General features: G+C 33.6%; 1 protein-coding gene and 1 long non-coding RNA gene across 2 annotated transcripts in view; one reads left to right on the top strand and one right to left on the bottom strand.

Annotated features, from left to right (window-relative positions):
* Nucleotides 1-2,658: 2,658 nt before the first annotated feature.
* The window catches only part of LOC106614281 (uncharacterized), a 29,403-nt gene continuing 11,940 nt past the window's right edge, over nt 2,659-20,121 (bottom strand). The window contains exons 10-17 of the mRNA XM_070109697.1: nt 16,758-17,018; nt 16,562-16,699; nt 16,116-16,502; nt 15,579-16,037; nt 15,020-15,502; nt 14,129-14,527; nt 8,333-8,770; nt 2,659-4,074 (exon numbers count right to left, since the gene is read on the bottom strand). Coding sequence (XP_069965798.1) covers nt 3,091-4,074; nt 8,333-8,770; nt 14,129-14,527; nt 15,020-15,502; nt 15,579-16,037; nt 16,116-16,502; nt 16,562-16,699; nt 16,758-17,018 — 3,549 coding nt within the window. The 3' untranslated portion in view covers nt 2,659-3,090. The remainder of the gene's footprint in view (nt 4,075-8,332; nt 8,771-14,128; nt 14,528-15,019; nt 15,503-15,578; nt 16,038-16,115; nt 16,503-16,561; nt 16,700-16,757; nt 17,019-20,121) is intronic.
* Nucleotides 5,429-6,199, top strand: LOC118682442 (uncharacterized). The gene is made up of 2 exons (XR_004978266.1): nt 5,429-5,738; nt 5,805-6,199. It is a non-coding gene; the product is annotated as an uncharacterized lncRNA (long non-coding RNA).

The raw sequence follows: 20,121 nt of genomic DNA, 5'->3' as shown, positions 1-20,121 counted from the left end.
TTTTACAAATTCACAAAATTGACCACTTCCCGCATTTGCCCAACCCCGCGTCTCAGTAGCTTTTGTTTTAGTACTTAAACGACCGCGGATCAGTGTTGCCAACTTGGTTTTTATTTTACCACTAAAATTAGTGGTTTTACTTTTCCCCTAGTGGGCAAAAAAAATTTTTTAGTGGTTAGTGGTTTTTTTAGTGATAAATAATACCCGCCAACTTTCAATACAGAAAATTAAATATATAATAGTAAATATAATATACATATAGTGCTTTCTCTCTCTCTAAGGTATTCTAGCTTCTTTTCAAATTTTCTCTACTATACAGTCTATACAAGTATACACTCAGTTGTTTACTATATATTATAATATATAACAGATAACTGATTTAATAGAATATTTTAATCATAATAAGAGTGAGGAATAAATAGCTCAAATTGATGACCAGTGGTACCAAATTCATACTTTAACATGGAAAGAATCTAAGGAGTTTTGGTATGAAGTTTTGGCTTTTAAGGACGCACAAGGACATACAAGATTTCAAAAGTTGGCTTCTTTTGCTATGTCACTGTTGATATTGTCTCACTCTAATGCTGACGTTAAGAGACTTTTAAGTAGTATGAACATAATAAAAAGTAAAAAGCGTAATAAGATGGATCTCAAGAAAATCAGCTAGAAGATACTGTCGAAGATGCTTCAGATGAAGATAATATAATATATTAGTCACTAATCAAAAAAGTGATAATTGAAAACATTTGAATCTTTGTTATTAGTTTAATAGCTTAAAATAATATTTAATATTTTAATATCGACATTTTTTTATCATTTATATTTTTAAAAAGGTTTTTAATTAAAAATAATTATTTATTTAAAATAGTTTTAACATTATTGCTTTCCTTTCCTTCTTATTTTATATATCTGAATTATTTAGCGTAGCTTGGAGAGAGCGCTAGTGGTCTTTAAGTGGTTTTAGAGTCGACACGACATGTCCCTAGTTTTCATACAAATATTTTTTTCATTTTAATGCAAAATGGCTGAAAACGCCAAGAAACGTTAACTATAGCCCACGAGTTCATTAAAGAAAAAAATATTACGAGTAGACAGTCCATCATTTGAAGAGAAATGCTATTGACGAGTTGTTAGTTTCCGATGATCTATTACAGTTTCGTGACCAAGATGAAGATTTAGAGGAGAATATTCCAGAAGTGGATAGCAGCAATGAGAGGAGTGCTGATAGTTCTGATGAAGGTAGCATCGACAGTTTTGATAATGGAACGCCTTTACGGAATTACGGAGGTCGAATTTTTATTACGGGAAAATGGTCTAAGACTCCTCCTAATGCTAGTGTTCGCACACTTCAACATAATATCATATCTCATGGTTGTGCCTCGACATTGACAGACGCGGATGCTAAAGACCCTATAAGCATTTACCATAAATTATTTGACGAAGAAATGCTTCAACAAATATTGACTTGAGAAATTGACAAACCAAAAAATTTCTCCTTATATAGAATAAATTTGCTCGTCAGAATAATTTACGAACGTACAAGTTACTTATTTGCTAGGGATGGCACAGGGTGTGAAATATTTAAATGCGGCATGTTAGAAAAAAGATTTGTTATCTTGTTACTGTGTTTGCGTTTCGATAATCCAGACGATCGGCAATGAAAGGCAAACCGATGATAAATTGGCAGCTTTACCCTTTATTTTCAAACAAGTTCGTCAACAATTCTCAACAGCTATACGAATTGAGTGAATGCGTCACCATAAATGTTAGTGAAATTTTGAGAAAGAAGTCACATGATTTCTTAAGCGAAATGCCAAACGAATTTTTGCCCAAAAAAATAGAGATATCCAGTCAACTTTGTTTGGATTTACAAATCAAAAAACTATACAAGTATGCTCATATGTGCCTAAGAAGAATAGAGCTGTGATACTTGTGTCCGATTCTAAAAAGCCAGAAATTATTCTGAATTATAACACAACAAAAGGAGACGTTGATGAAGCGGGAAAAAAGCTCCATTTTTTCCAGCAGGCGCCGAACAAGAAGGTGGGCAATGGTGGTATTCTACCGCATTGTGGACTTGAGCGGCATATCTGCCTATATATTATACAATATGCATCAGCCTAAGATTATATACAGATTACATTACATTTTTTAAAGTCGTTAACCCGTTTGCTACTGCTACCCCAAATGCAAAGAGGTGTTGTGTGCAGTCAATTATCAAGGGCGCTACGGGTAGTGATAAAGCGAGTACTGGGTGAAGATATGGTTGAAGAAGATATCCAAAGTCCTGAAACTAGTCAGGGAAAGCGAAGGGCATGCAGTATTTGTCTGCCCAAACTGCACAGAATGACAGTGTACACATGTGTCGGGAATTGCAATCCCATATGTCTGCAATGTTGTCGCCTTTTGTGCAAAAATTGCCAATGATTTATGTCAAATTGAGTAGGTGCCAGAATTTTTATTTTTTGACTTCAGAAGAAGCTTTTGTAATTTTTTTTGTTCTTTCTTGATTAGATTTTAAATAAAAAATATGAAATTTGTCATATTATTTGTATAAGGTCTATTAAACTGCTAAACAAGGATCTCATGTCAACTAAGGCTGAAAAATACCACAAATTGTTAATAAACATATTAAAAAAAAAATAAAATAAAAATAAATACTGATTAAATCCATTTAAATTCGTTTTATTACATTCCATAGTTAAATATCAACACACTAAATCATCTAGGTGCTATTTTATGCCAACATGGGATTAAAACATGTAAGTTAAATTTTTCAATTAATTTTCATGGAAGAATTTAGGGAAGGCTTTGTTTACAATCATTACGAAACTTTGAGAGTTCATTTCGTTTATGACGTTGTAAGGTGTAATGTTGTGTCTTTAATTCGTAAATTCTTTAAAAACGCTGCATATTTATTTTCTTAGTATTAGAATATTTTACATTTTTATTTAATTACATTGAATATATAGTATGTTGTAACTAACTTTTTTAAGCAAATATTTACAACGAATTCTGTAATTGAATGCAAACCGTTTTCAAACTATTACTATTTATTAACGGAATATTTTAAATTAGAAATCAATATTTTTATGACATGTCAGTGCTTTTAGAGGTGAATTCAGTAAGTGTTGTGCCATGTGTCTTTACATGTCCACTAAGTCCAGCATATTGTGCAAAGCGTTTGCCACAAATCCTACACACATATTTCTTTTCGACGGCATGGATTTCTTTGTGTTGCCGTAGGTGTTTTGTGCTTTTGAATGCTTTATTGCAAACTGGACAGATTTTGTCACGCACTATCTGATGAACACATTTTATATGTTCATCTCGTGTAATTTTTTTATAGAATGCCTTATCGCAAATATCACACTTATATTGACGATGTTTGTCGTGGCAATGCATATGTGAATTAAACTGAGATAAGGATCGATAACTTTTGCCACAAATCTCGCAAACAAACGGTTTTTCGCCGGTATGACCACGCATATGTGCTTTCAAATCTGTTGTTGTTGGGAGTGCCTTGTTGCAAATCTCACAATTATAAATGTAATCTTGTACATGTCTCCGTAAATGAACAGTAAAATTAGTTGACGCCTGAAACCCACGTTCGCATAGAGGACATTTGAATGGTGAAGAACCATCATGTGATGCCAAATGTATTTTATGTTGATCTAAACTTGAATCTAATTTTTGGCATATCGTACATATAAAAGGCTGTACGTTGACCTCGAGAAATGCAATGTTGGCATAATATGCACATGTTGGTTTATAAATCAAACTTTCTCGTTGACATAATAATTTCTGCTTCTTTTCATTAGTACATATTTTACGGAGTCGCGCGATTTCTTTTCTCAATTCATGTGGTGTTAAATTTTTTCCAGATTGATTATTAAATTTTTCATGAAGAGCAGCTAATGCTTCTTGGCGCCTATTATTGAACCTAAATGATATATTTGTTTCATCCCAAAGACTTGGAAATCCTTTATACATTTCTGCTAGCATCACGTTTTGTGCAACAGTTAAAATGTTTTTTGGTGGGGTGACATTAATTGTACTCCGTGTGCGTTGCACCTGTAACAAGAGGGCATATGTATATAATTTTAGAAACGGCAACACTATAATAGCCCATACAGAAATAATATTCAGTGTTTTTTATCTCTCCAATGTTCAGGTGTTTATACAGTTGTCATGTGTGGACTAAAAGAAGACTCGGCTTCTCATTTTCTTATCCAGAATTAATGATCTTCCATACAATATGCAGTTAAATTGACTTTATTAAGTTGACGAATTAAGTGAATCAAAATAAAATCGAAACCAAATTAAAAGTTTAACACTAAAATCCATAAAAATTATCATTTTGAAAATATATTATTTATAATGATTTATCGGCAAGAGTGATATTTATATTATATATTTTTTCAAAACTTTTAGTCAGTAAAAAAAATTCCATTATTTTTATTAATTAAAATTATATATTTTTTTCATTTGAATATGAAAGAGGTTTGTGTTATTTAACGCTTAACATTGTGCAAAAAATAACATGAGCTTACAGTCTATAGAATGAGCACTTCAATGTTCAATGATTACGCAACTGTCCTCAAAAATAACAGCAGCTAAAACCCCTTTAGATTTGCACGAATAGTATTATTTCGTTATCTTATCAATCAAATTTGTCTTAAGATTTTCAAACAAGTGACAAACTTCTCAAAAGGGTCAGCCTTCTTAAACCCCATAAAGGGGCATACCATGTGATGGCCTGATTTTTTAGAATTTTTTCTACGACTAGTAAATAGATAAGAGCTGTACGTTTTTTATCATTCACTAACATATATTTCGACAGTATAAATATAAATTTTAAGTTAAAAATATTGTGTACAACATGAGTTACAGTATTGTGAACACCCCCGCCTCGAAAAAAAATGGGCGCGCAGTTCCTCCACGATTCCGGCTGATGGACTTATCCGAAATAAAAAAATTAAAGGCGTTTTAAATTGTAAGCCCAAACCCACGGAATGAACTATTAAAAATTGGACTTTTGGTAAATATCTACCAAAAAACAAAAAAAAAAGTTCCGAATTTTTTGTTTTTTTTATTGTTTTTTGCTATAAAAAAATCGAAATTTTGGGAATTTTCAATTGATAATAGTGCATTCTATGCGTTTAGATGAGCTGAGGGGACCCTCAAAAATTCATCGGTATCTTTAAAACGACTACAAATTTTCAAAAAAATAATAAAATCACCTTACTACCGTATTTTAACAGAGTAATTAATGAAAAAAAAATAAATCGATTTTTTTTTAACTTATCACATGGGACGACGACCCCTTTTAATAGTTTTTTAATTGTATTCATTTTGGGACATGTGGCTACTTCACATATCACGTTTCATTTGTATAAGGTTGCATCGATAGTCAAAAAACAAAAATTTGTCAAAAGTGATTCATTATGTCGAAATCAGCTATTTAATTTTTTTTTATGTTTAAAAAAAAAAAGTTTTCAAAGATTTCAACATGATACAATTATATAACGGTGTGTTGCATCAGAGCGTGCTTCCTCTTACAAAAAAATGTTTAATCCATAAAATCTCAAACAACGCATTTTTATTGGTTGAAATCTTTGAAAAAAAATTGAAAACACTTTTAAAAACGTGTTGTCTTTTGGCTATCGATTCAACCTTATATAATTGAATCATGGAATAGATGTAAATCACATTAAAATGTAAACAAGAAATTCGAGGTAAAAAAAGCTTTTTGGACATAAAATTTTTAATAAGTCACTCAAACATTATTCAATTATGTACAGGTCATGACCATGATTCAATTAAAAAGGGTTTTCCAATAAAAGTGATATTATTAAAAAAAAACACTTTTGTTGCACGTCCTGTGTGGCACGTAACCCCGTGTTGTTGGAACCAGATGTTGTAAAGTTCAACTTCTTCGCTCTCCATTAACAGTAACGCTGTCACCAGCCTGCATTTCGAAAGAAGTACGGACCAAAAACCACACCTAGCTGACAATATAATAATGTAATGGTTGTTCGTAAATAATTTGATTTTCTTCGCACCAGAATCGACAGTTTAGTTTATTTACCACACCACTCACCATCACCATGACGACAATAAACTGGCAAAAGCGCACGAAAAGTTGCAATTGGAAAACGATTATTTTGATAATAAAATTGAATAATTTGTAAACGTTGTCCTTGCGTATATTTTTCCATGAACTTGTAAATATTACTGAATACAATGAAAAAAAATTACAGATAATGGCATATTAAAAATGGCCGTAACGACACTTAGATTATTCCTATTTGAAAACCCGATACAAAGTTGTGTTATTTCGCAGTGTGCTTCATCAATTTTTCATCCATAATGTCAAACAACTTTTTTTTTGTTTTACTCATAAATTTCTTGTTCACATTTTGATGATTATGTGTGATTTCCATTATGAACATATAACACGTGCATTTTTAGGTTAGTATTTTTCGATTATAGTTTAAAAACCTATCTACGGCAAACATCCAAAAATAAAAGCAGTGTTTGGCTCACTTCGAAAACGTACTACTGTAGTTCCAATATTGTATGACTACAGATTTACAGCGTGCCCCTTAAAACTCTCGCATCTAATTTTCCGCAAAAAATAACAAAAGTATAAAGTTAGAATGAACACTTGTTTAATTTATTAGTTAAACTTGCATTGTGCTTGTTGTAATTCAAATCTTTCGCCTTTAATTTCTTTTAAAAAATTTCACACGGTTTTGGAAACTAGTACAGGCGGCACGCACTTCTTTTTCGTTTACATCAGAAAACACAATCTCACAATTTGCGTGCCGCCGAAGGACCAAATCATTTCTTTCGCTTCTCATTTGCTTTTGTCGTTCCGTTAGACCATGAATTCGTTTTTTCTTATAAGCTTTCATTCTCATCAGCTCACGCTGAGGCCCTTAACCAGTTTCCTTCCAGAAATTGCACAATTTTTCCTTATTCGCTCACGTACAATCTTCACCTGACTTGGAGTTCTGACCGTGTAACTACGACCAGATTTTTTTGATACTTTACCACTACCACTTTTTTTAAATCGAGCCACGTACGTTGAACTAATCTGTGGCTAACATCAAGGCTCTGGAGGATCTTAACAATTTCATTTGTTTTTCCTTGAAAATGTAATTTTTTCACCTGCTCTCTTCTTGATTCCATTGCTCACAAAAACTGAATACCAATTGATGAAACTTAAAATTATGTTGCGTATATTCAAAATATAATATACATATGTGACAATAGAAATGTGTAACGGGAAAATATTATTTCGCTTAGCATAATGAAGCTTCAAACAAGTGCGACAGTTAAAGGGGCCCATGCAGTAAACATCGGTATCGGTATGCAACTTCAGACAACATTGCAAAAATATGCGTTGTATAATTTGACGTTATAGAACACTTTTACAATAAGCTATTTTTATGCGAGCGTATAAATATAAAACAAGATAAGACTAAAACAAAATACTTAGTTCAATTACAATATAAATAATTACTTCTGTTTCATCGAAAATAGAAGCACAAACATTATTCAAATATAATTCAGCCGTCATAATTAAATTTTATGCAAAATTAAATTCAGAATTTAATGCAAATTTAGTATAAATTAGTAATAAGGCTAATCAGTCTGACTTCGTCATCGTTGCAAATGAAAATGTCTAAAAGCATCCACTTTATTTATGATGCGCGATTTTCTCTGCCACTGCGCATCGACTACCGGGTTCAAGCGTTTCAAAACATGATGTAAAGTCAGAGATATTTCGTATGCATGACAGAATATTATGCTTTGTTCATATACATTGCAATTGCATCAACAAGAAAAAACATTAACTTCGGCTGCTCTGGAGCTGTAATACTTTTCGCAGGTGCATAGCTTAAAAGAACCTTATCTTGATTTTGATCTGAACAATTTCTTCGGAGATTGTAGCGCTGCCTTGGAGAATAATTTATGCCAAATTTGTAAATCTAGTTTTCCGTACAAGGATTTCATTTTTAACGATAAACTTGTATGGCAGATATATCCTATGGTGATCCGATATCGGCGATTCCGACAAATGAGCAGCTTCTTGAAGCGAAAAGTATATATATATATATACATATATAGAGTCTTAAACGTTTCCTTCTTTTTTCCTTTTCAAATTATTAATGTTATTAATTCGGATGGGTATAATATATCTTTAATCTAACTTTTAAGGGTTTTTAGTGATAAAAGATTAAAGTAAACACAAACTTAGTGTTTTCTATCACCAATTGTTGACAGTATATTTGTAAAAAATATTATTCAGAAACAGACTTACCTTAACTTTTGTTAGTAGTAAATTATCTGGTTTATTGTTTGTGCGTAAAAAGCTCAATGCGTCAAAATAGTATCGGTTAGATGATCCTTTTGCGCCAACACGTTTCAATTCCGTGTAGAAATTTGTTCGGAGGCTATATATTTTACTCCTGACGTCCTTTTGTTCAGCATTTGGATACATTTCTCTGTACTTTCTTAGCAAAATTTCATATTGTTTTCTTTTATATTCCCGATTAAAAAAATGTTTATCCTTCCTTTTCCACAATGCGGGGAGAGAGCGATATAATTCGATTAATTCCAAAGTGAATTTCTTTTCAATTGGATCTTGTGTATCTTCATCGGTATATAACAAGAAGTCTGTCTGTTCTACAAATAAATCATCATCGGAGTCGTCAACTTCATCCAAAGAATCATCATCTACGTTTTCTTCCAGGGTTTGCTATTGATTTTTTAGTGTAGAAAAAGAAAGAAACTTATCAGTGACAAATACATGTTACTAATCTTTAAGTTTAATTATATACAAAATTAATAAAAGGTGCCCCCAAATGTATTGAAGAAACATGAAATACTTAAGGTCTAGGTTCGGGTGTAACCGAACATTTTATACTCTTACAATTTTCAAGGATCAAAGACGCGAAAATATTTAAAGTGTCACTGAAACTTTATATTTATTGAGGTATATGAGGAAAAAGCCAACTAAGACATTTAATTTATTATATTAGGTGTACGGGGGATTGACCAAAGTTTATTATTACTTATTACATGTCCACGTAATTTCCTTAAAATATCACAAATATTGACCAACATAAATGGTATAAAAACAACCCAGAAATCAAGTTATGGATGTATTGAGGCTTGGGGCTAGACAGAACTGACACTATTCGCATTAAACCCAGGGTTGCTTGAGCAACCTTAAAATTTTATTAAGATAACTCATAAATTGAATAATAATATTATATATTCGGCATTAAGCCTGCTGAAATAACGAAAATCGTTATATGGGATTTCACCCATTTTTTGCATCAAACTATAGTATACCCAAGATGTGTTAAATTAATTTTGATTATATACTACTTTTTTGTCAGAGTCGATGGAAACTGCAAAGCCGACAAGATAGCAAGAATAGGTACCCATACTCCGCTCACATCGGAGTGGAACGAGTTGGATCTCCGTTGTCATCTTGCGTTCTAACACTGGACCTATGGACCTCGCGGGAGCTTAGCTGGCATCGACGACCAGCCAAATTACATATAGGCAAAACTTTAAACAAATTTTAATATTACTTTGAATATGAAATGAAAAATTGTATATTTTAATCAAACTTGCATTTAAAAATTTAGTTTGCAACAACTTAAAGCAATCGTGAATAATGTTGAGAAAACAAGTAAGGGAGGCCTAAGTTCGGGTGTAACCAAACATTTTATACTCTTACAACTTGCAAGAATCAAAGCCGGGAGTAGAAAAACTTTATATTAAAATATGTCGCGAAACAATTCAACACAAATTAATCGTAAATGGATTAAAAACAAATTTGGTATTTTATTCAGGGGTGTTGTGGAATCTAAGGGAGATTTGCGTAGTTGTCAGTATTGCAAACCAATTCTGATTTTCAATGGTGTCACAGAATCTGATTGGATTTTTCGTCTTTTCGACATATGCAAAACCAATATTCGAATCAGCTGTTTACTATTGTGACAAAACTTGCAAATGATTAAATTTGGAAGCGTTTGATAAATTTGAAATACTGAAAAAAGTCTACTAAAGTTTACAATGAGTTCCGCTATTTTAGCTTTCATTTTATTGGAAGAAAAGAGCAACGAAAAAATTAAAAGGAAGACATCAAAATGCACCAAGGAAATCGCTGACCAAGCTGACTTTACAGATTCATATCACATTATCGACTGAATAAAGACGCATTTGAGTGTTAAATTACGTTTTGTAAATCCTTTTAAAATATCTAAAAATTTTCCATAAATTCAATAATTATGACATTTTGTGTTTTATTTTTAAGTTTTCCCCCATAGAAATAACGATAAATTAAATCTAAATTATTTTCTTAACTTACATTTCAAATCTGTCAGCGAATATCCTCTTGCTTTGGTTTCCGTGACACCCAAAACCGATACAATTTCTGTTTCGAACGTCAAGCCAATAATATCTGAATTCATGACACCTACTACATTTTTTTCTCGACAACACCCCTGATTAAGTTATATTATAGGTCACAGACTCAATTAGTTTTATTACTATAATTTACTTCTCTTTAGCTAAAATTATATTAAAATCATGTTCAAATGAGATATAGGTATAACTAAAGAGAAGTTAAATTTAATATTATGAGTTGATGTGAAAACCTAGACCAGAGGATCGCAATTCAAATCATTATAAGGGATCTAAGGTTTGGATCAAAGTCTAGACCAATTTCATTCATATTCTCACACAATTTTTAAGAAAATTTGTTCATTTAATTTTATTAAAGGGTTGGGTGTATGCATTAATTCGTACGGTTTTCTAAGAGAGGGCTCTACTAGTATTATTTCGCGTCATGTTCATCTGTGGCTATATTCATTTCAAAGGTACTGTCATTTCGCGTCGTTTTCAGTAGATGTCATTTGCTTTAGCGTGAACAACAATTTGTTTCATTCATTTGAAAATGTTAAAATTTGTACCAGATATAGTGTTTTTGCGGGGAGTTCTTCTTCAATACTTTAACATGAAGAAAAGTGCTACCGAAAGCCATCGTATTTTACTGGACGTTTATGGTGACCATGCTTTAGCCGAACGAACGTGCCAAAAGTGGTTTGCACGGTTAAAAAGTGGCAATTTCGACTTAGACGACGGAGCCAAAAAAATTTCAAGACGAAGAATTGGAGATATTGCTCGATGCAGATTCATGCCAGACGCAAGAAGATCTTGCAAGAGTATTAGAAGCTTGGAAATTGGGTGCCTTATGAATTAAAGCCAAGAGACGTCGAACGTCGATTCTGCATGTCGGAAATGTTGCTTCAACGCCACCAAAAGAAGTAATTTTAGCATCGGATTGTCACTGGCGATGAAAAATGGGTTCATTATGATAACCCAAAGCTCAAGAGATCGTATGTGAAGCCCGGCCAACCATCGACATCCACGGCAAAGCCGAATATCTATGGTGCCATGGTTATGCTATGTATTTGGTGGGACCACAAGGGTGTGCTCTATTATGAGCTATTGAAATCGGATCAGACGATCAATGAGGACCTCTACCGAAAACAATTGATTCGTTTGAAAAAGGCCAGTTAAAAACTATTTGGAAAACTGTGGGTGGGAAGTTCTACCTCACCCGCCTTATAGCCCAGACATAGCACCTTCCGATTACCACTTGTTCAGATCAATGCAGAATGCCCTCACCGGAGTACGCTTCACTTCAGAACATGGTATCAGAAATTGGCTCGATTATTTCTTGACCTCCAAGCCGGAGAAGTTCTTTTGGGATGGGATCCACAAACTGCCAGAAAGATAGGCAAACATCGTAGCTTCCGATGGGCAATACTTTGAACATTAAATGTTCCAATATCACACATTTTGTTAGGTGGAAAGTCGGAAATTATTATACAGAATATATTGGGGACAGAGAAAGGGATGGTTAATCATGACATTGCTGAGGTATACTTGAGAGTATATTTTCAAGCAATTTTATAAATATATAACTCAAACTTTGAACGACATGTTCGGAATAAGGTTTCTTAGAATAACGAAAATCAATATATGGAGTATTTGGGAATTGTGGTAATTTGTAGACTATATTCATACATTTTAGGCTTTAAACTATAGTACATCCAATATTATACTGTAACGGATTTTTTGACCTTGTAACTCACTCTTGAGTTCGATCACTGGATTGGTCAATAAAAGTCCCAATTTAATGGCTATACACTTATCTTTATTTCTAATTCCAACAACTAACACTTATTGCTCGTTCATCGAGCTTATCACTTCTTGCTTATGTCTCAATTGCTCTTAACACGACAACACTCTAACTAGAACTGTGTTTGCTGCACAATCCGGCAGCCCTTATACAGTAAATCTTTAACAAAACATTGCTTCTAGAACATTCTGTACGAATTCGCTGTCTAGTTGCTTCTAGCAATTTATCGTCGGTTCGATTTTGTTCTATCACCCGTGCATATGTACAATATATGGAGTAAAATCAACTAGATGTTTGAAAATTCTGTAATTAGTTATATGGGGGCTAGGGCAAGTTTTCACCCGATTTTACTCATTTTATATTATATATTGGCCGATACATGCGGTATGAAGTAAACCGGAAGTTCGAAAATATTTCGATAAGGTATATAGGGGGAAGTATTGACCCGATTTAATCCATTTTTGACTTAGCATCAGGCACTGGGGTCGAATTTTGACAATTTTTAGACTGGAGATGTATGGTATACCAATACCTGAAATGCACTATTTGTGCAAAGCTTTGTCCCGATATATTCATTGTTGCTTGATTTGTAGACTGAAAAGTGTAAGAATCATATGAAATTCAAAATTGTGCTATATGGGAATTGGCGTGGTTGTAGCCCGATTTTCACACTGTAACACTGGAATGTTTAAATTATCTATGTACCAAATTTGGTTGAAATTGGTAGAGTAGTTTCGGAGATATGTCATTTTACCCAAATGTGGGCGGTACCATGCCAATCGTCCAATTTTTACATCGGCTCCTATAAAACCTCCTTGTATCACCCTGGGTGTAAAATTAAATGTCTCTGACGCATTTAGTTATTGACTTATCGTACTTTCAGTAGTTTTTAACAAAACCGTTATATGAGGAGTGGGTGGTGTTATCATCCAATTTCATCCATTTTCATACTATCGAAAGAAGAGTCAAAAATATCTATTCTGTGCAAATTTTAGTCATATACCTCGAATAGTTTAGGATATATATTTGTACATATTTTAAACCTATTAGAGGCGGGGCCAAGCTCACTTAAAATTTTTGTTTTCAACCATAAATTCCCCTCCCGAAGTAATTCGTTGCACTGAATAATAGCCTTGTATCTAATTGTGGAGCTTAGTTATGGCACTTTATAGGTTTCGATTAATGGCGTTTTATGGCCATGGCAGTAGTCCGATTTCGCCCATTGTAACCCAACAAAATACTCAAGCCGCTTGCCGTCAGGTCAAGGAGAAATACAATGAAACGTTGTTGACAACATACAAGGCAATCAGCCGGCCGAGCACTTACACGAGTTCTGTATGCTTTTGGTTAAGGAATACAGCGAACTGCTCTCCATGCAGTTTCTACTGATATGTTTCGCAGAAACCACCTCTGCAGTAGTCTGTTAGAAGCGGAACCGCCTCCTAGGTATATCAAGAAGTCCTTCCTTGACTACGTCGTCGACATTGAACAGTACACCGACCAGACTTCGGACGCAACATACTTCAGCCATGCACTGACCACCATTCACAGTAAAACCATTAACTCCTTTACCGACCCCCTCTAAGTCAATGGCGTACTTGGGGTCAAACCAGCAGCCATTGCAGACGAAGAGCTCGGGTTGCCACGAGAATCTAGAGTGACCCTGGCGCAACTTCATTTTGCGTATGATATTTAGATGTTTGCAAGGGTAGAAAAACTAAATACATTTTATTTAGGCAATTGATATTCATCGATTATCTAAAATCTGAATAACCCTTGTTAAAGTTGTTAATATTTTCATTTAAATATTATCATATAGAGGTAAGTCATTTGGCAACATAACCCTAAAATGTCTCTTTCACCTTGTTATATTTTTAATTAGGCTGCACTTACCTTCACTTCCTTATCACACTCGGAGATATTGTTACGTAGAAAACTCATTGCATCATAGTAATATAAAGAGGGTTCTCCTATACTGGACTCGCTCAATCGTTTTACTTCCCGTTGATAATTCGATCGTAGAGTAGCAATTTTTTTCTTAGCATCCATTATCTTGGCATTAGGCATTATTTCTCTGTATTTTGTAAGCATTACTTCATAATATTTGTTTCTTATATTTCGGTCATAATAAGATTTAATGTTCATATCCCATAGAGCCGGTAAAGAGCGGTACAAATTAATGAACTCAATAACAAATTGTTGTTCATCCGTAAGTGCAGTGCATTCAGATAGACTTTCGTGCTCATTCATTTCTCCCGTGGATTCTATGTTATCGCCTTCCATAGAGATATCCTGTCAATATTATGTAATTTTAGAACAGAATTTTAGAATATTTGCTATTGCTTATAACACAAGTCTCTAGATTTCTCTTTCTGCTATTGATGTATCGAGATGTTCAAACAAAATATATATACATTCCTAATATATAAAATATCCGATAATCGAAAACCTTTGTACCGATTTTTTAAGCTAATATATTTACAAACCAATTAAACAAGAAATATCTTTCACATGGAAAGCAGGAGTGATTGAGGTTGATTTTTTTTCTCTTGCAGTTTTCGACAAACAATAAAGCAATTTAGAATTTGTATTTAACAAATAAATATTACACATTGTTTTTATTGAAAATCCCAATAAATGTCACCCAAGCTTCTGCAGTTATAAAAATTATTGATAATATTATTATTGATGATATATTTATACAGTAAATTATCTCATAATTTCTCAACTCAATCTCCATCTTAAGATCAGGGACTCTATTATATACTAATTAAATGTACTTACCTCATCTTCATTCAAATCATCCATTCTATATTTTACATCACACTCCGAGTAATTTTTAAGTATAAAGCGCATGGCATCATAGTAATATAGAGCAGGCTCTTTCAGTTTGGATGTGCTCAATCGTTTTACTTCTTGCTCGAAATCCAATCGCAGAGTAGCAATCTTTTTCTTAACGGCCAATATATTGGCATTAGGCATTATTTCCCTGTATTTTGTAACCATAATTCCATATTGCTTAATTTTAATTGCTCGATTATGATAATAGGCATTTTTAAAATCCCATAGGGCCGGTAAAGTACGATACAAATTTAAAAATTCTATAATAAATTTTCTTTCATCTGTAAGCTTTTCATTCTGTTCGCTATCCATATCATTTTGAGTTTCACTTTGTTCTTGTTTTGAAGTTTCGGTGTACTCAGTATCACTGTCAATTTCGCTGATTTCATCTGTACGTTCTTCGTTGTCTCCATCCATGGAAGTATCCTAGTATATGAAAGTTAACAATTAATATGATTAAAAAAATAATTAAATTTTTTACATTATTTAAAAAAACACTTACTTGTGTATCGTCAAGATCATACAATAAGGTCTCATTTTCACTTTTGGATTCAATGTTGCAAATGAATCGCAATGCATCAAAATAGTATAGATTTGTTTTAAAAGGTCGTTTTAACTCTCGACGAATATTTGTTCGTAGACTACTCATTTTTCTTTTAATGTCATTTTTATCAGCATCTGGATATCTCTCCCTATATTTTTCCAGCAAAATATTGTATTGTATCGCTTTTGATTCACGATCGTTGTATTGACTACATTTCCTATCCCACAATGCTGGTAAAGTGCGGTACAATTCAATAAGCTCAATAATAAATTTTTGCTCAGAAGTAAGTTCGTCGTGTTCTTCCTTAACAGTATTTTCACACTGGCTTTGATTAGGATCTGAGGTAGAAATATCAGAGCTATTGGCGAAATCAGCATCTATTTCAGTTTTCAAATTATGGTGGACTTGAAACGATTTCTAGCATGAAAAAACAGTATTAATATTACCTACTTATAAAATTAATATAACATTTTAAAATATATTTGCATGTGATACCTTTGTTTCACCTAAATAGTTGCTCTTTAAGAAATCCATGGCTTCAAAATAATACAAACGGGATATTACATTTGGAGGACATCTTTTTAATTCGCGACGATATGCTGATCGGAGATTTTTAATTTTTTTTATAACAACTGTTCTATCGGCATCGGGATATTTTTCTCTATACTTATCCAACAAAATATCAAATTCTTCTCGTCTTTTGTTTTTGTTCATATAATGTTTATGCTTATTGTTCCATAGTGTTGGTAAATTTCGGTACAAATCAATTAGCTCAAGAGTGAATTCTTTTTCATCCTTAGCTTTATCGTCTCTTACTATTTCCGACACAGTTACTACTCTAGAATTATAATCAATTGTCTTATCGGCGCTATTGTTTTTGTTCTATAAATACCCAAGACGATTTATTCAAAACTTTTATAGATTTATAATAGCAAACTTACAGCTTCGGTGTTTTCACTTATAAATTCGCTAGAAATATCTTCTTCCTTCATATGTAACGTAGTATCCATTCCACCTGAATCTAGTTCTATTTCAACCCTCTCAAATCCATTTAATACACAGCTTTTATCATCATTTACCTATTAGCATAGAATAACATATTTCTTGAAATACTAGACTTTTAGCACAATTACATACCCGAATAGGATTTTCCCATGGTTCCTCGAATTCTACATCTTCTATGGTAGGACTTCTCTCCGATTCTGATTCCAAAGCATTAAAATTCAGCTTATGATTTTCACACATATGTCGTACAAATTTATCCAATTGTAGAAATGTAAAGTCACAAAAATCACACATTAGAAAGAACTCCTCTCTTCCCACCGCCAATAGAGTTGTTATTTCGCCACATTTTGTTAAGCCCCATTTATTAAGTGCTTTCAACTCTAGACTCATTATTTAATCTTAAATCGCAAACTTGTTTTATATTAAGAATTACTGCATGGATAAAATTCTTGAACCAAATGAAAACAACGCTCATTGAAATTCAATGATTGAATGTAAGGAAAGAGATATTATTTTCTTATCGATATATCGAGTGTAACGATTATTCGCTTTACATGGATTCTACGTCTAACATTTTTTATTCCAGTTGGATATTTTGCGATTTCGAGATATTCGCACTTAAAGTCCGAAAATTCACAAATTAAAGTATGTAAGTTTTCTATGTTTTATAAATTTTACAATATATTGTACAATATTATATCATTACACATTACACATCATTAAACAGTTTTTACACATTTATTTAATCATAAATAGTGCACAAATAATTTTAAATTATAATTAATTTTTTTTTAATATTACTTAGTTACACAATAACTCACGCAAGCAAATCAAAAGAGTTACCATACCCATATTTTACAAATTCAACATAGGGATGTTCATAGTCCTTTCGCGTCAAACTACTGTTTGCATAGTCGGCCATCGACCGCGCTTCAAATAAATAAATAGCCCTGATCGATCCAACACCGGGCTGCTGGCAATATTGCCAATGCAGACTGCACATTGCTAATGTTTAGCAATTGATGTCTAAACATGTTTCATACCATTTTCATTTGCACACAGATTTTGAAGATGCAATATGTACATGCATAGTTTCGGTAGCATGATGACAGCATAGATGAAATGCCAATGACAAAAGTTGTTTTGTATTTGTATTGTTGCGTAAACTGCAGTTAGTAAAGCAATATTCAAAAATTTCAAAAAAAAAAATTTTATGCAACAATTATTAAAGTCTTAAAATATGCAATTTAATTTTTCCAAATAATACATTTGTGTAAAAAAGTCGGTTTCTACTTTTTTCAGCCTCCACATACATTTTTGTCACACACGCAGAAAGCGTGTATACAAGCACAAGTGTCCTCACAATCGGAAGAGGAGGAAGCGTATGTTCCAGTACAAGGGTTCTCACAGTCAGAAGAGCAAGAAGCTTTTATAACAGCACAAGTGTTCTTTCAGTTGCAAAAGCAGGAAGCGTATATACCAGCACAAGTGTCCTCGCAGTCGGAAGAGAAGGAAGCGTGTGTACCAGTCAAGGGTTCTCCCAGTCAGAAGAGCAAAAAGCTTGTATACCAGTACAAGTGTCCTTACAGTTGGAAGAGCAGGAAGCGTGTACACCAGCGCAAGGGTTCTCACAATCGGGTGAGCACGAAGCGTGTATACCAGCACAGGTGGAAGATCAGGATAAAATTAAACCTAAAACGGATGAATATTTGCAAGAAAGTCCAAATTAATGCATGAAGTGGAGTTCAACCAATGTACAACGGAGAAATAGATTTAGAAAGCTTAGTCGCAAAAGCAAATTGGGCAGAGCGGAGGAGTTAAAAGTTGGTGTGTGGCTGCTTGCATCGAGTATAAAAAAGCGAAAATGGGCAAACCTCCCGAGTACTTATAGTTGTTCCAAAGGTTAGAATTCCTGAAGTTCTTAACGTGCAATACATAGGTCCAAGAGGAGAGCACTTGAGAATCGCGAAAACCTTGGAGAAATTGAAGCAAAGGTCTTATTGGACTGGTTGTCGTCAATCAGCTTTGGAGAGGGTTGCGAAATATGCTGAGTGCATTGTAGCTGAAGGATCAAGGTCCAGGAGTCATGGCCAGATGAAACAGTACAATTTGGGTGCGCCAGTTGAGCAAATAAGCGTGGATGAAGATGGTCAATGTCACACCCATAAATTAAGAAAGAGTCATGTTTTGTTAGTCAAGGACCATTTCAACGAATGGCCAAAATTATACACAATTTCTAATCAAGAAGCTGAACCAGTGGCGGACGCATTCATCAACAAGTGGGACCGGATATTCGGTGTTCCAATGGAGTTACATTCTGATCAAAAATGGAATCTCGAGTCAGCTTTAAGTCAAGGAACGTACCAGAAACTAGGTATCCGCAAAACGGATGGAATTAACTCCAAGAAGAGAAGGACGGCTACGGAAGTTAACACCAGGTTAGAAGACGAGATGGTAGACATAAAAGCTTTGTGTTTGGCACCGCAAATATACCTAATCGGGACGATCAGACTTAGGTGGAGGGTAGTGTGATGAACACGGATGATAGAACAAAATCGAACCGACGATAAATTGCCAGAAGCAACTAGACAGCAAATTCGTACAGAATGTTCTAGCAGCGAACTTTTGTTAGAGATTTACTATAAAGGGCTGGCGGATTGTGCAGCAAAGACAGTTCTAGTTAGAGTGTTGTCGTGTTAAGAGCAATTGAGACATAAGGAAGAAGTGGTAAGCTCGATTAACGAGCAATAAGTGTTAAGTTGTTGGAATTAGAAATAAAGATAAGTGTATAGCCATTAAATTGGGATTTTTATTTAACAATCCAGTCATTTAACTCAAGAGTGAGTTACAAGGTAAACGATTTATCGAGAAATCCGTAACAGTATGTATTGCCAGAGGTATACACAATTCCTAATCAAGAGTCAGTGCTACCAGATCGGCAGATTTTTCCGGATTTTTCGAGCTTGCAAAAGGTCTTGCGGATTTATATCCGGAATTTATGATTTACGCGTTTTTTCGGATTATGAACGTTTCATGTCTTCTTTATTTATATACTATGAATTCGGAAGAGAAAGCATATCGGTCTCTCTTTTAAAAAAGCGCAGATAGAAAAAAAAACATTTTCTGCTCGGTCGATCAAGAAAACTTAGCAGTTGGACTCTGATCTCTTTTCCTTTTACTTGCTCTCTTTTCTCCTATCATTCTCGCACTCTTTCGGTATAGCTGAATTCGATGATTAATTAACAGAAATTCGTAAAGTGCAAAACTGAAAAGCATTAGCTGGAATATTTTTGACAATGAATCAATATTTAGGAAGCAGTAAGTATAGTTATGTTTTATGCTAAGTATGTACTATAGTCGAACGGAAGACATGTTCAAAAAAGTAACTTCCTGCTATTTAAAAGAATATTATGTCGACAAAACCGATGAAAAGTTTACAGAATTTGACAAAATGACAAAAGATAATCAATTGAATTGGCGGCCTTGCGAGATGAGG

Source organism: Bactrocera oleae, chromosome 5 (assembly GCF_042242935.1).
Source record: "Bactrocera oleae isolate idBacOlea1 chromosome 5, idBacOlea1, whole genome shotgun sequence".
NCBI classification, from domain to species: domain Eukaryota; kingdom Metazoa; phylum Arthropoda; class Insecta; order Diptera; family Tephritidae; genus Bactrocera; species Bactrocera oleae.
This window is presented reverse-complemented; position numbering and strand designations above follow the sequence as displayed.